Source organism: Anguilla rostrata, chromosome 2 (assembly GCF_018555375.3).
Source record: "Anguilla rostrata isolate EN2019 chromosome 2, ASM1855537v3, whole genome shotgun sequence".
Lineage (NCBI taxonomy): Eukaryota > Metazoa > Chordata > Actinopteri > Anguilliformes > Anguillidae > Anguilla > Anguilla rostrata.
In genome coordinates this window covers 35,567,172-35,580,936 of record NC_057934.1, presented here as the reverse complement: position 1 = coordinate 35,580,936, position 13,765 = coordinate 35,567,172, and the positions used below count along the sequence as shown (strand labels likewise).

Genomic DNA, 13,765 nt, shown 5'->3' with positions numbered 1-13,765 from the left:
ACATTTTATTGTTCTTCTTCCCCTACTGCTCATTCCGTGGCACCTAACGGGTTCTGTAAACCAAATGGTCTGTTATGCAGTTCTGTGGGACCCAGCCTGCTCCTGCTCCTCTTGCCTTTTTTTTTTGCCGTCATTTTTTTTTCTGTGGGCGGTGCCCGGGCCTCACTTGTCGATTAGCCCGCTCTCCTTCAGCTTGAAGTAGAAGAACTTCTCCAGGGTGTTGGCGCACCTGCAGTACTCGCTGCCGGGTTGTACCGGCGTGGTGATGATCGTTCAGGTCGCGGAAGAGTTGGTCACGAGTGCATTCTTCAGCCGTCCGTCAGGCCCAACGGGTGGGAGGCGGGGGACACAGAAATGGCTAACGGGCAGGACTCTGGGCTAATGAAAATGGGGACCGAGCAAGGACAAGACAATCTTACCAATGGGAAAGCGAATGATTTCGTAGTAATCGTGGGCCTCTGCTTTCTTCACAGGCTCCATGAAGGGCCAGGCGTCCGGGTGTGTCTGAAAAACAGTTCCCGCGGGTGAGTCATACCGCCAGCCAGGTTCACTGCGTATATGGATAGAGTCCCAGCCACACCCACCAAAGAGCAGCGTTGTAGTCCTACCTTAATTTGAGCAAGCAGGTTCTTCAGCATGTTGTACAGAAGGTCAGGATCTTTCAACTCCTTGCTGCAAACCAGATATTTTAATCTTTTTAGTTTGAGGTCAAGCATTTAATTTTTTTCTTTTTAGAAATGAAGCATTCTTCAATTTTCAGAAGAAGCACTTTAATCCATCTGAACAATCTACAGCAAGGTTTATCAACATTGGTTTTGAGATTTTTTGAGGTCAAGTCATTTCAATTTTTTTCTTTTGTAAGGAAATGAAGCTACTCTGAATTTTCCAGAAGAAAGCCTTTATATCCACTGAACAATCTACAGCAAGGTTTATCAACATTGGTTCTTGAGAGTAGAACCCTATTAGCCTAAGAATCTATCATTACCCATCCTTCTAATGTAAAATGCTTTGTCACTCCACTCCACATAAATACAACAGTTGACATGGAGCAATTTATTAACAAGTACACATTAATGCAGAGATTAATATCTACCGATTACTCACCATTTCTCCTTCCCACTAGGCTTCCATCCAGTCTCGCCTGGGGGGGGAAGAAAAAAAAAAAAACAGCAATGTGACCAATCAGGCGAAGAGCCGCACCAAATCCGCACCCAATGACCCATGCAGGAGCTTACGGATGCCAGGTATGCTCTCCACGGGGATCTGCCGCACGCCCTCTTTGAAACAGGTCAGGCCCGGATACACCTTCCTGATCTGGCTCTGCTTCCTCTCGATCAGCTTCTTGATGATCTGAAAGCACCAGGAGGACGCCCGTGAGGAACGAATCGAGGAGCTGCGCTCCGTGCGCTGCCGCGCGCATCGCTGTGAGGTAGAGACGATCCGCTCATTTTCACACGTGCGACAACAAGAGATGCAGGGCCCTTTGTTGCCATTTTAGAGAAGCCATCTTTGAAAAGCCACTTTTCTCCACATGACAACATAAAAGAAGCAGCCCAATCTGTTAAGTGCAAGCTAGCCACTAAGAGTCACCTCTTTCTGCCTCTTGATGATGTGAGAGAGTTCCGTGTAGGGGATTCTGGGATTGAGCTCGCACTCCATCAGGGTCGCCCCCTCGTAGTCCTTGATGTACCCCAGGTAGCGGCTCTTTGGCACTTTGATATCTTTGGAAAAACCCTGAGGAGGAGCAAAGCCACAGCGCAATCGTTTAGTTTTAGTTTTACAGGCATTTAGCAGACGCTCTTATTCAGAGCGACTTACATTGTATCCAATTACAGCTGGATATATACCGGAGCAATGCTAAGTACAAGTTAAGTACCTTGCCCAAGGGTACAACGGCAGTGTCCTACCGGGGAATCGAACCTGCGACCTTTAGGTTACAAGACCAACTCCTTAGCCATCGTACTACACTGCCGCCATTTCTGAGCGATCTCGGACTAAAGGAGGAGCGCGAGCCCCGCCCTTCCGTACCTGCTTCTTGAAGTAGCCAATGGCGTACTCGTCGGCGTAGGTGAGGAAGTACAGGATGCTGTGCTTGATGTGATACTCCTTTAAGTGGTTCATCAGGTGGGTCCCGTAGCCCTGAAACGAAGCACAAAGGCCGGCGTTCTCTCTCGGTTGCATCGTCACGCCTTTTCCGCGGCGGCGGCACGGCGGGAGGCGGGCGCGCCCGTACCTTGACCTGCTCGTTGGAGGTGACGGCGCAGAAGACGATCTCCGTGAAGCCTTGAGTGGGGAACATCCTGAAGCAGATCCCTCCTATGACACGGCCATCTTTTATCAGGGCCAGGGTCTTGTGCTTCCTGAGGACAGAGGCAAGACACACTTTTACAAAACCCAAGCTTTCGCAAGACTTTTTTATGTATTTACAGTAACAGAGCTGTTGAAATGCTTAAGGAGAAATGGCTGAGGCCTTTTCCTTTTTGTTGCATCACCAGCCTGTGGTGTACTCACAGGCTGCATGGTAATGTAGTGAGCGGTGAACTCACTGACCCAGGATCAGTGTGGTGATGTACTGAAGGGCTGCATGGTAATGTAGTGAGTGGTGAACACACTGATCCAGGTTCAGCGTGGGGATGTCCTGAAGGGCTGCATGGTAGTGAGGAGTACAGTACTCACGGATCAAACACCAGCCTGGTGATGTACTCCTTAGGCATGCGGGGTAGCTGGTGGGAGAAGACGTTCTGCAAACCCACCAGCCACATCAGGATCTTCTTGTTGGATTTCTGGGAGAGCGAGTTCCCGATGACGTGGAATTCGATGATTCCCCGCCTCTCCTCCAGCCTTGCCGTCTCATCCCGTGCCGCGTTGGCCGACAGCAAACTGGTCTGAGAGAGGGAGGAGTTCCAACGCATCACTAACGCTACCCTGACCGACACGCCAGTCAACTTGGCAGGGAGTTTGCTCTGCATGCTTCGATCGTGCTAAAGACGGCAACAAACTTTCAAGACAAGCACTTGCAAAGAAGCAAAACAAACTGATGTGGTTTCAGTAGCTGTGAGGAGCTCCAGTCGCGCCAGTACTGACCTCAGGGCCCAGCATGGCGGCAGGGTCGGTGATGGTCATCATGACCTCGTTCACCAGCTCCATGGGGATGTCTCCCATGACCCGGATCCGCTTTGCGTCTTCCAGCGTCAGGGCCTCCGGAAGCTTCCGTTTCTCTCCTGCGGAAAGAAGAGAAGCTCAGGTCGCGCTCACACGCGGGTACAGAAATTAGGCAACGGTAATTCGGTATAGGTGTGCTCAACCCGTCTACTTCACAGGCGCTAATATGACATACGGCAGCAAACAAACAGCATATCAATCCCCATATTTCAACAGCACTGACTTGGACTCGCTGCATTGGCAAAACAGATCAAGGTAAGTTCCAGAGCTGAAAATGACTGCTTACAAACAGAATGGCTCAGCTCCCCCCCTCCTGTGTGATGCTGGCAGTTTTGCCAACTCAGGCACTCTCAGCTACACTCACTCAAATTATTAGGCCATTAATGATAATTAACTGAGACAGCGTTTAGGAACTGCAGCACGATTACTCTGACCCAAGCATTTATGACACAAACTCAATGGGCATTTATGCATTTATGTTGCAATGATACAACCTGAACAGGGAAAAAAATAAACAAGCAAGCAAATAAGTAAACAAACTAATCAATTAATTAATCACACCAGCTGTCTGTATATATGAACACATTAAGTTCAAGTGAGCCACACTTGTGTTTGAGCATTGTGGGACCTTGCACATTTTTAGAAAAAATCCACATTTTACAAATAAAAACAATAAACGTATGACATACATGCAGTAGTACATATTTGGTCAGAAAATGAGTATGTCGTGCTCTAGCTTAAATGATTTATAATTCAGTTATTGTTCAAATTCCCAGTCATGCAATTACAAAAAAAAAAGAATATTGTTTATAATAATTTGTAATTACAAGAAACGTTTTAACGTGTGTTTTTATTTTGCTTCCTGCAAAAGGGACACATGGCAAAAATATGAAATGATTTACGCTGCACTTTCTGCCAACAGTACCATATGTTAACACAGACATGTCCATGGCATAACCAGATACTACTGTGCATATGTGCATACCGGTCTTGGGCTCTGCCACCACAGTGTCCAGGCTGATGGTGCCCAGGGAGGAGCTGCAGCTGTTGCTCTTGGTGAAAGCAGGAGTGCTGGACACAGCGGCTGGGCTGATCACTGCAAGGAAAAACACATACATGAACACACACGTACACACATGCGCACACGCACGTACGCACACGCACGTACACGCACGTACACACACACATGCATGCACGCACACGCACGTACACGTTAACTATCTATAGCAGTAGCATCACAGCTCCATGTTGGGCAACAAATATTTATTTAAATTAAAAAAAAAATAATACTAATAATAATGTGATCTAACACCCACTGAACATAGTGGCTTTTGTTCCAAGTAGAAAAAAAAGTGTAAAATACCTTTACAATATTATTCTTGTAAGCTTGTTATTAATTGCACAATTAATTCAACTTTTGTGCAGGTGGAATAAGCAACGCTGTCAGCTGAATATCAGACACTTCCAATTCATCTAACTGTTGAAGTGAGATGTGAAGTTCATTATAGATTTAACAGCTCAATTCTGATCAATTGATTCCAGGGGCACCTAAAACCAGCCTAAAGCACAGGGAACATGATTCCTAAACTTGTCTAAGACACTTGGCTCAACCGTCTTTTGGCCTGGTTGAGGATAACAGCTGATATGGACTGTAGAATCCGCGCTAGGTCACCTGTGGGATGTCCCAGCTGCGCTCCCTCAGAAGCAGGCATGGTGAAGTCTGCCTCCCAGATGGGCGAGTTTTCCCCATATATCTCCTCCTCCAGCATGGACAGGAACCTGAAACCAGGGCTCAGAACTCACAATGTGCCTTCCGCACAACTTTAAGCTCACTATTCCCCTTATGGATCCATGATTAAACAGGCCCATATGGTCAGAAATGGAGAATGTAGTGTCAAGAGGACCAAATCTAAACTGCCCTGTGGAAAGGAAAGGCCATCTCGCCCATACCTCTAACCAGAACATCATGGAGCACTTAGGAAATGAATACAACCTCAGGAAAATGAACACTGCATTACTCAGACATATCACAGCTGCAATACGTCACCCAAATGCACGTCATGCAGCTAATATACAAAGCATTTCCCCAAGGGAAGGTTGGGCCCTCGGACATTGCCCATAAGCAGGGTGGCCCAAGGGCCCAATGCTTCTTTAATTACTTACTAAAAAATGCAAGACACTGCTTATCTGACAACAGAAAACAATTATAGCATCAAGGTCAAGAAGACTTTACATTGAATCACTCCAATTTGTGAATAACAAACTATCAATCTGATAACTGGCAATGAATCCCTGTTATCCCATGCTACCTAATTACACCCAACATCAAATCAAAAATGAATATTAAGCAAACTAATCTAGCTGGCTAGCTGACCTTCATTCACATCTGTTAGTCAGCTGGTAGAAGTTACTTTCATGGCTAGCCAGCAATAAGCCTAAACCCAGGATGGGGATTGATAGATGATAATCCATAACCTGCTTACTAAATCTCTCTAAAATTAACTAGATGGTTATATTGAGGCTGCAGATATGCTACAAATGACAATTAGGTAAAACAAACAACTACTCAGTGTTACACTGGTTCACCATCTCTTCAGTCATCAATAATGCATTGCCTGTCACCGAGTGACTGCTCAAGACTTAATTTAGACTTGAGAATGCAACAGCAAGCACTTGGCAATGCAGCTCAAATTTTAATATTCCAACTGCAGAAAATCAGAATAAAACCTGCATTAGTGACAGAGGTAGTTGCCAATAGTTGCTAATGTGAGGGTCAGATGCATACTGAGTAGTGGTGTTCCTGATTACAGGAACAGAGGCACGCCGCTAGCATTTTATGACTAGGGAAGCATGCCACTGCTCAGAAACTGCAGCAATGCTCCACCCATAAAATATGAGAAACCATAAAAGATAAAGAATATTAGGCGCTAAATGAACATGCTGCAACCTCACAAAAGGCCTCACAGAAACACAAGATTCAGGACCATTCAGGGTTCAGTGCCCATTCTGTGGAGCCGGGCTGGCGAGGCTCACTTGGGGAAGTGCGTGAGTATGAGGGTGCGTTTCTCGGGGAGCAGCTTGTCCTTCTCCACGCGGAACTTCTCCAGCAGCTGCCGGCGCGTGACGGTGAAGATGGACTTGAGCAGGCTGCGGCCGAACACGTGCGTGGTCTCGTAGCGCGGCAGGCTGTCGTTGCTCTGCGGCACGTGGCAGTAGCAGAGCCACCTGGGGGCCGGCGCGGGCACGGGCGTGGGTACGGGCGCGGGCACACCCAGACAGCCACAGAGAGATAAACACAGTGCGTACACACGTTAGGGTACAGTACATTACCCACAAAACCTAACTGATGAACCTAACTCGCCATAACCAGCACCGACAGGAACAAGCAAAGCCCTGCCTTAAAGGGACACAATACCGAAATATCGGTTTCATCAACACACTTACAAACTTTACAATCCCAAATGAACGTTCAAATTTACACGACCCCAAACTTTAACTGTGACTACATTGGCTGTACACCACAGTGGCTCCTGCTTTATTATAGTTGGGTAGTTGTGAGGTTGGACATACAGTAGATTACATTCACATATTTTAGAGACAATATATATATTTTTTTACTTTTTTAGTCAAAGATAAGGACCAATGTCATCTGAATCCAGGTCAGGGTGAACACAGATGTGTGGAGGGCCAACGTTGTGAGGTGAGGGCGCTCTTCACACACCTGGTGTAGTCCACCTTATAGGCCGTGCCGTCGTCCTTCTGGGAGCGCTGGCGAAACTGCGTGGGCGTCTCCAGCTTCCAGTAGTTGAGGCAGAGGAGGAACATCTTGGAAAGCTCAAACATGGTCTGCCTCTCTTTGGGTGGCAAGTGGCTGAACTTGTACTGGACAAAGTTCAACACTCCCTGGAAACCCAAGACACACATCAGCCCAGCCGCATTAGCCGGCCTGCAAGAACAAGGCTGGTGATTTCTATGAATATTTTCAGACGCTGGACGTAAAGTGGCAGCTTCACCTGCTCAATATTGGGCTTCTCAAAGGGGGGGCTCCCCAGGGACCCCTCCACTATGGGCTGGCTCATCTGCAGGATACATTTCCTGAGCAGCTGTGCAGAGGGAAGGATGTGGTCAGAAAAGAAATGCAAGGCTACAATGCTACAAGGCCAAAATCCATCATACTGCCATATAGTAATCCTAGGGTTATCAACTAAAATAGAATGTGGCTCGGTAAATTGGAGGTGTTATGTCATGTGATTACATGAACCAATTCTGTTAAAAGGCCGAGGTGTCCTTTTACTGAGAAATAACTTGTTGCGAGATTAAAAAAAAATAAAAAATAAAAAAAAAAAAACCTTGACTGGAAGAAAAGAAAACCTGGACTGGAAAGGAAAAAACTGGACTGGAAGGGAAAAAAAAACTGGACTGGAAGGAAAAAAACCTGGACTGGATGAAAAAAATACAGAGCCCCCTAAGGGTCATGGTGGGAATTAAAAAATTTTTTTGCTACTTTTGCGTTCCCTCGCAATACTTTTGCATTACCATATAAAGTGCAGGAGTGCTGATGAATATGTACATAAAATTGTGATAATGTACATTGAATGTACATAAGTGAAGGAGCATACATAGGAGGTCATGTGATCACTGAGATTAATGTTGCTGGTTGAATCACATTTCTAGTTACTGTTGCTAGCTTTATTTACACATCTCGCAAATCGGAATCATTGGATAACAGAATAGGTGTTGCGTATTGAACTCATGGCTAGGGGACGCATTTTCATCCATATCCATATTTTTGTGAACGATTGCATTTATAGTAACCGCTGTTTTGAAGACAATTCAATAGTCAGCTAGCTAGTTAGCTGGGACACCATTCTGTCCTAAAACCAATAATTTTTATATAGGCTAGGTAACAAGAGAGACCAAAGCTATTGTAGCGAGACAGTGTAAGCAGTTCAAAACTCAATGAAACTTTATTGAGGAATAAAACAGGAAGTAAGACAATCGTCAGATTCGGACTTCAGCATAGCGAACAGCAGAGAAGCCCCCCGTACAGCACCGCTGGTTTGCTTGGAGTAACAGACATAAAACTAAACTAAAAGCAACAAATACAATACAGCTAGCACAAGAACACATATTTACACACGATAAATTCACTTTTTACACGTATTTACAATTTATAGTCCCACACGAACCATTTACAAAAGTCTGTGCGCCATGCATTCTGGGAGCTGCCGGAGCAGCCTGCTGGAACAGCCCCCGGACGTCACACTATCATAAAGCTTGCTGGCATTCAAAACCCATTTCAGAGGGTTTTCCAATAATGGGACAGCCCGTCGTGGTTTACTCCTTACATGTACGACAGGGGTGGTGATGCGGCCGAGGCGAAGCTGAGGGTCTCTTAACCAGCCCCCAAGTATATTATTTTCCAATAACGGGACAGCCCAGAGGGGTTCATTCCACTTATACAACGGGTTACCAACAATGACTATATATGGTTACTTTTATATTTATTGATTTTTATAGATTTAATCAGCTGAAAGTGAAATATTCTTCCGCGGGCGTCTGGGCATATTATTTTACCGTTGTCAAACAAAACTCTGGGGCGACATAGCTCAGGAAGTAAGAGCAGTTGTCTGGCAGTCGGAGGGTTGCCGGTTCGATACCCTGCCCTAGGCGTGTCGAAGTGTCCCTGAGCAAGACACCTAACCCCTAATTGCTCCCAACGAGCTGATTGGTACCTTGCATGGCAGCCTTTTACCGTTGGTGTGTGAGTGTGTGTGTGAATGGGTGAATGAGAGGCATCAATTGTAAAGCGCTTTGGATAAACAATGATTCTATCAAGAAAAAATAGTTCCTTCTGTTTTATACCATACAATTAGCACCAATTTTGGTCATTTTGTCATTACATTATTTAAGAAAACTACATGAAACCATAACTCAATCAAATTAATCTCCTTAGCTGTCTTGCTTTTTAAAATGTTGCGGTCTCGCAGTACAGACATTGCATTTTTCCAAGACACTCTGAAACTGGGTTTGAATGCCAGTTAGCTTTATGATTGGTTTGCCGTCACTTGTCACCTAGCCAATATTAAAATTCTGGGTTCTAGGTCAGAATGGTCTCACAGCATGCTTGTTATCCCGGCTAGCTAGCTTGCTAACTACTGAATTGTATTCAAAACAGCGGTTACTACAAACTGAATCGTTCACAAACATACGGATGAAAATGCATCCCGTAGCCATGAGTTAGGCCTTAATACGGAACGCCTATTCTGCTGTCCAAATAAGGGACAATTCTGTATTTTGCAGGATGGTTGGCATCCCTAAATGAAGCCAGTAACTAGAACCGTGATTCAACGTTGCCATCTATTGCGAAATTGGACACTGAGAAGGGGACGGGACGTAACAACATTTCAAAATCGAAAGAAAAATGTTGCTTTTTTAACTGCTTCAGAATGCTGGATTTTGTAGCGCATTGATTTTAGAACTGTTAAAAGGCCGAGGTGTCCCTTTACGGGGGAGGTATTTTTTCCCACTTTTCTGGAATACCATTGGTTCAAAAAACATTAATCAAAGTGTAGATTGTAGAATGGGCATTTCCCTGGAGAATGAGCACACAAACATGCTTGTCTGGCTCCTAACAACAGATTAATGGTCCCTGATGTGTGCCATCGCAACATAGTTAGTCTACATTAATTAATTAATTTATTTTTCTTGGCGATAAATCGCTGAACTGCGGGGATACGTTGCTTTTTCATCGTGGTAAGAAAAAATCCATACCGTCACAGCTATAGTGTATACTGCTGGACTAAATGTAACTTAGAGGAATGTGAAGGACAGTGTATACTGATGAACTAAATGTAACTTAGAGGAATGTGAAGGACAGTGTATACTGATGAACTAAATGTAACTTAGAGGAATGTGAAGGACAGTGTATACTGATGAACTAAATGTAACTTAGAGGAATGTGAAGGACAGTGTATACTGCTGGAATACATGCAACAGAGGAATGAGAAGGGCAGTGTATACTTCTGGACTAAATGTAAGTTAGAGGAATGTGAAGGACAGTGTATACTGCTGGACTAAATGTAACTTAGAGGAATTTGAAGGACAGTGTATACTTCTGGACTAAATGTAAGTTAGAGGAATGAGAAGGACAGTGTATACTGCTGGACTAAATGTAAGTTAGAGGAATGTGAAGGACAGTGTACGCTGCTGGACTAAATGTAACTTAGAGGAACGTGAATGATAGTGTATATGGCTGGAGCAACTAGACTAAGTGCAACTTAGAGAAAGGTCAGCCAATAGAATAATGAAAGAGACTACACACACCTTGAAGAGGTAGAAGTAGACCTGCTTGGTGTCAGTGTCCTCCTCCTTATGGACGGACATGAAGAGATTCTCCACGTCCACTACCATGCCCAGCAGTCGGTTGATTTCCTCCTCCGACACATTCTCCAAGTGGGACACATGGTCCGCTGCACAAGTGGAATAAGGTGGAAAGGTGAGGTGAAGGCACATTTGTAGTGTGGATTCAAACTGTCAGAAGAGTAATTAAGAGAACTAATACTAAGAGAACTAACTAACAAAGAGGTTCTGCTGGTCACATTTTATAAGAAGGCCAACTGCAATTATTCATTGCATTAATTACCATTTTACCTGTTTATAAATTTAAATGACAACTTGAGTGATATTTATGAATATTTATGTTCATGTGACAATAACACGTCGACACCAGTCGGAATTAAAAATAGGGGTCCTCTTGAAGCACAACCAAATTTCTTCTTTTTTTTAATTTTTTTTTACAGAGGTTGTAGCACAGAGACAGAAAGGGTGGTTGGTGGCCATGGGTGGTTACTATCCTAAGAAGCCCATCCAGGACCAGCCCACCCAGTGTCAACCATCTTGTGCCTTGGGTTCAATGTCAGAATGCTATGTCTGCATACCCAGAGCGTGGCCACAGCTGCGGCATGGCTCACTCAGGCTTGCCGCTTGCTGCTGGAGGTCCATGCGGGTGGCAGTGGGTGGATGAGGGTTCTTCCAACCATTGCACTTGCATGAGTCATTGGCCTGGGGGAAGTAATACAGGAGAAAACAAAGGGGAAAGAGTCAAAGCTTCCAAGGTGAAGAGATTTCCTGGAATTACCTGAATTGTTTACTTACCTTCAGATAATCATCAGTGACTAATGCAACACAATTACAAGAAAACACTAGTATTGCAAAACATTTTTAATAAAAATCTTCATAAATAATCCAAATTTAAAATGCACATGATGGTTGAAACAAAGCACAGACAGCACACTGCCACCACTACAGGCTGTGTTGTGTGTATCAGTTACCATGCATCAATGCTAGAGGTGTAAATCCTCTGCCCTTTGCATGTACATCTGGGTAATGTCAGACTTATTTTTCTCCTCACCAGTAAGTTAAATGCTGAAAATGTAAATCTGGTACCAGTTTTAAGTACACCTCACAAAAAAACAGGCTAGCAAATGACAGAAAGAGACTACCATTCAGTCGGCAGCTGGTACAGAAGAAAGCTAGACAGCCTAAAAATAGATTTAGGTTGAAATGGATAACTATTTGGGAGTAAACATAAGACAAGAGGCTATGGCTATGGGATACAAGTCCATTAAAAACAAATAGCGAAGTGCAATTACTGTGGTAGATTCACACTTAACGTTTTAGTTTGGCAAGCCTGTAGTCTCAATACCTTTACCCATGATGACAGTATACAGAATTACAAAGTAGCAAGCAATAGCGCTAACAATTCCAGAAAAAAACTAGGAAGCTAATTATCTGCTGCTCTACGAAGAAAACCAGGTTGTGCACGCATTGTATTTCGCATCGGTACGATTTCAGGCTACAGATAGCTAGTAACATTAGCAAGTTTTCATTCGTATGAGTAACTAGCTAGCTAGCATTTTATTTTCTTAGAAAATATTTAGCTGGAATTATTGTTGGCTTCTATAAGAGGATAAGCTTTTATTCCATCTTGTCTAGATATTTCTCCGCGACGTGCTTTGGCTATCCAGCTAGCTACCTTACAAGCCGAAAAGACTCCGAGTTTCTCAAGCTTTTTCGCCCGTGGAAACGCTCGAACTTGCGCTTTCTTTTGACTGGCCCGTTGTTGTTGGCTAAGACCCGGCCTGGCTGGATCACAATTCGCGGATCCAGGCATTGCATTTGACCCAGTTGTCCCGCTGGACTGAGTCTGTTGAGGCCGGGGTTGTAAGGAGGCCTGTGTAGACGGATCCGCCATTCTAGCACCCGCCACTACTCCCAGCGTCTCCACGCAGTAAAGTTTATTCGGGCTTTAGCCTTCCTTGCTGAAAATAAAAGAACTCGCATGCGTCAAAGAACTGCATTTTGGGTGTTGTAGTGTTCAACTTTCACTCTAAACCCTTCTCGAATCGTTGTTGGTGATGAAGCCATGGATATAAAATGAAAACTCAGCAGATTAAATGCATTTTAAAAATCGTGTCCAATACTTAGAACATGCGCATAACAGTGATTTAAGAAACTTAACAAGTGAATTTCAGAGACTTGCACTGCAACTCATAAATACGCCAGTACACTGACCAGTACAAGCATTTGCCTGAAGAGGACAGTACAGTATAGCGTTCAACATTCTTGCTGTATGTATACGCATGCAACACTTGCTCAATTAGTGTATGAACAGAATGAAAACCCGCTGGATACAAGCTAAACTCAACTTGATACTCTATTATTTTATTTTTACTTAAATGAAGGACCAAAACCAGGACAAGGAAACGCTGATAGGATATTGCATGTGGTAATAAGGGTCTCGTCAGGACCCTAGTAGACTGCAGACAAGTAAAACAAGACCAGGTCAAAACCTAGTATATGGCTGGACTGGCCAACCAATGGTGTAACTTCATCACTCACTCAGTCACAGACATTCATGTTTGTAGGGCTGGCTCCGCTGTTGCGGGCCAGCCAAAAACTAGCAAATGAGGAATGTAAAGAATTCAGAAATGGTACACTCATCCTACCCTATGGTTTGCTTCACTGAAAGCAAATAACCTGCCAGTCCCTGTTTAAAGAGTCTGCTCTAGACTGAAAACATTGCATATAGAATAGTAAGTAAACTGGGTTGGTCTTCCTCATCAAGGTTGCATACAAAATAGGTATTGCAATAAGTATGCAAGCAAACATGTGTAGACACAACTCCCACATGTATTCAAGGGTATATTACTGACTTAACCGCTGGACTTTTACCCAGACCATGTGGAGTGTATAAAACAGAGAAATACTGACATGTCAGTTTAAAACTCAGTACACGAGGGCAATTAAGCAGACAACGTTTAACTTGATACCTCCCTCCATATTTATTGGTAAAATTACAGATGCCCCCCCTCCCTTCCCCCCACTACATACCATATATTATAATATCGCCTCACATGGGCCAGACTGTCCCCCAAGAGCACCTATCCACCACCCCCAGTCCACCCCTACATCGGATGCAACTCCATGATTCAGACACAGCATCTTTTGTTGTGCTAGTCATTAATGGCATTAGTGAAGAAAACAGCACTGGTCAAAATAATTCTCAAATGAGGAAAAAAAAAAAAAAAAAAAAGATTTA

The 13,765-nt window shown here is 44.2% G+C and overlaps 1 protein-coding gene across 1 annotated transcript; it reads right to left on the bottom strand.

Moving 5' to 3' along the window:
* Positions 1-344: 344 nt before the first annotated feature.
* Positions 345-12,492, bottom strand: kat2a (K(lysine) acetyltransferase 2A). Its single transcript, XM_064321825.1, has 17 exons — positions 12,200-12,492; positions 11,103-11,226; positions 10,489-10,634; positions 7,176-7,265; positions 6,884-7,065; positions 6,196-6,387; positions 4,835-4,941; positions 4,148-4,258; positions 3,085-3,221; positions 2,677-2,885; positions 2,234-2,360; positions 2,029-2,139; positions 1,591-1,734; positions 1,236-1,350; positions 1,105-1,141; positions 609-672; positions 345-504 (listed from the first exon to the last, which is right to left on the bottom strand). Exons 1-17 carry the CDS (start codon positions 12,416-12,418, stop codon positions 379-381), a joined length of 2,241 nt encoding a protein of 746 aa, XP_064177895.1. The 5' UTR covers positions 12,419-12,492; the 3' UTR covers positions 345-378.
* Between the last annotated feature and the right edge of the window lie 1,273 nt (positions 12,493-13,765).

Excerpts from the sequence above, each read along its gene's own strand:
- kat2a (XM_064321825.1), bottom strand. The coding sequence starts at position 12,418 with ATGGCGGATCCGTCTACACAGGCCTCCTTACAACCCCGGCCTCAACAG. Across the intron at positions 4,259-4,834 it reads GCAGCTGGGACATCCCACAG|TGATCAGCCCAGCCGCTGTG; the intron begins GTGACCTAGCGC and ends TTTTCCTTGCAG. Across the intron at positions 2,140-2,233 it reads CCTCCAACGAGCAGGTCAAG|GGCTACGGGACCCACCTGAT; the intron begins GTACGGGCGCGC and ends GCTTCGTTTCAG.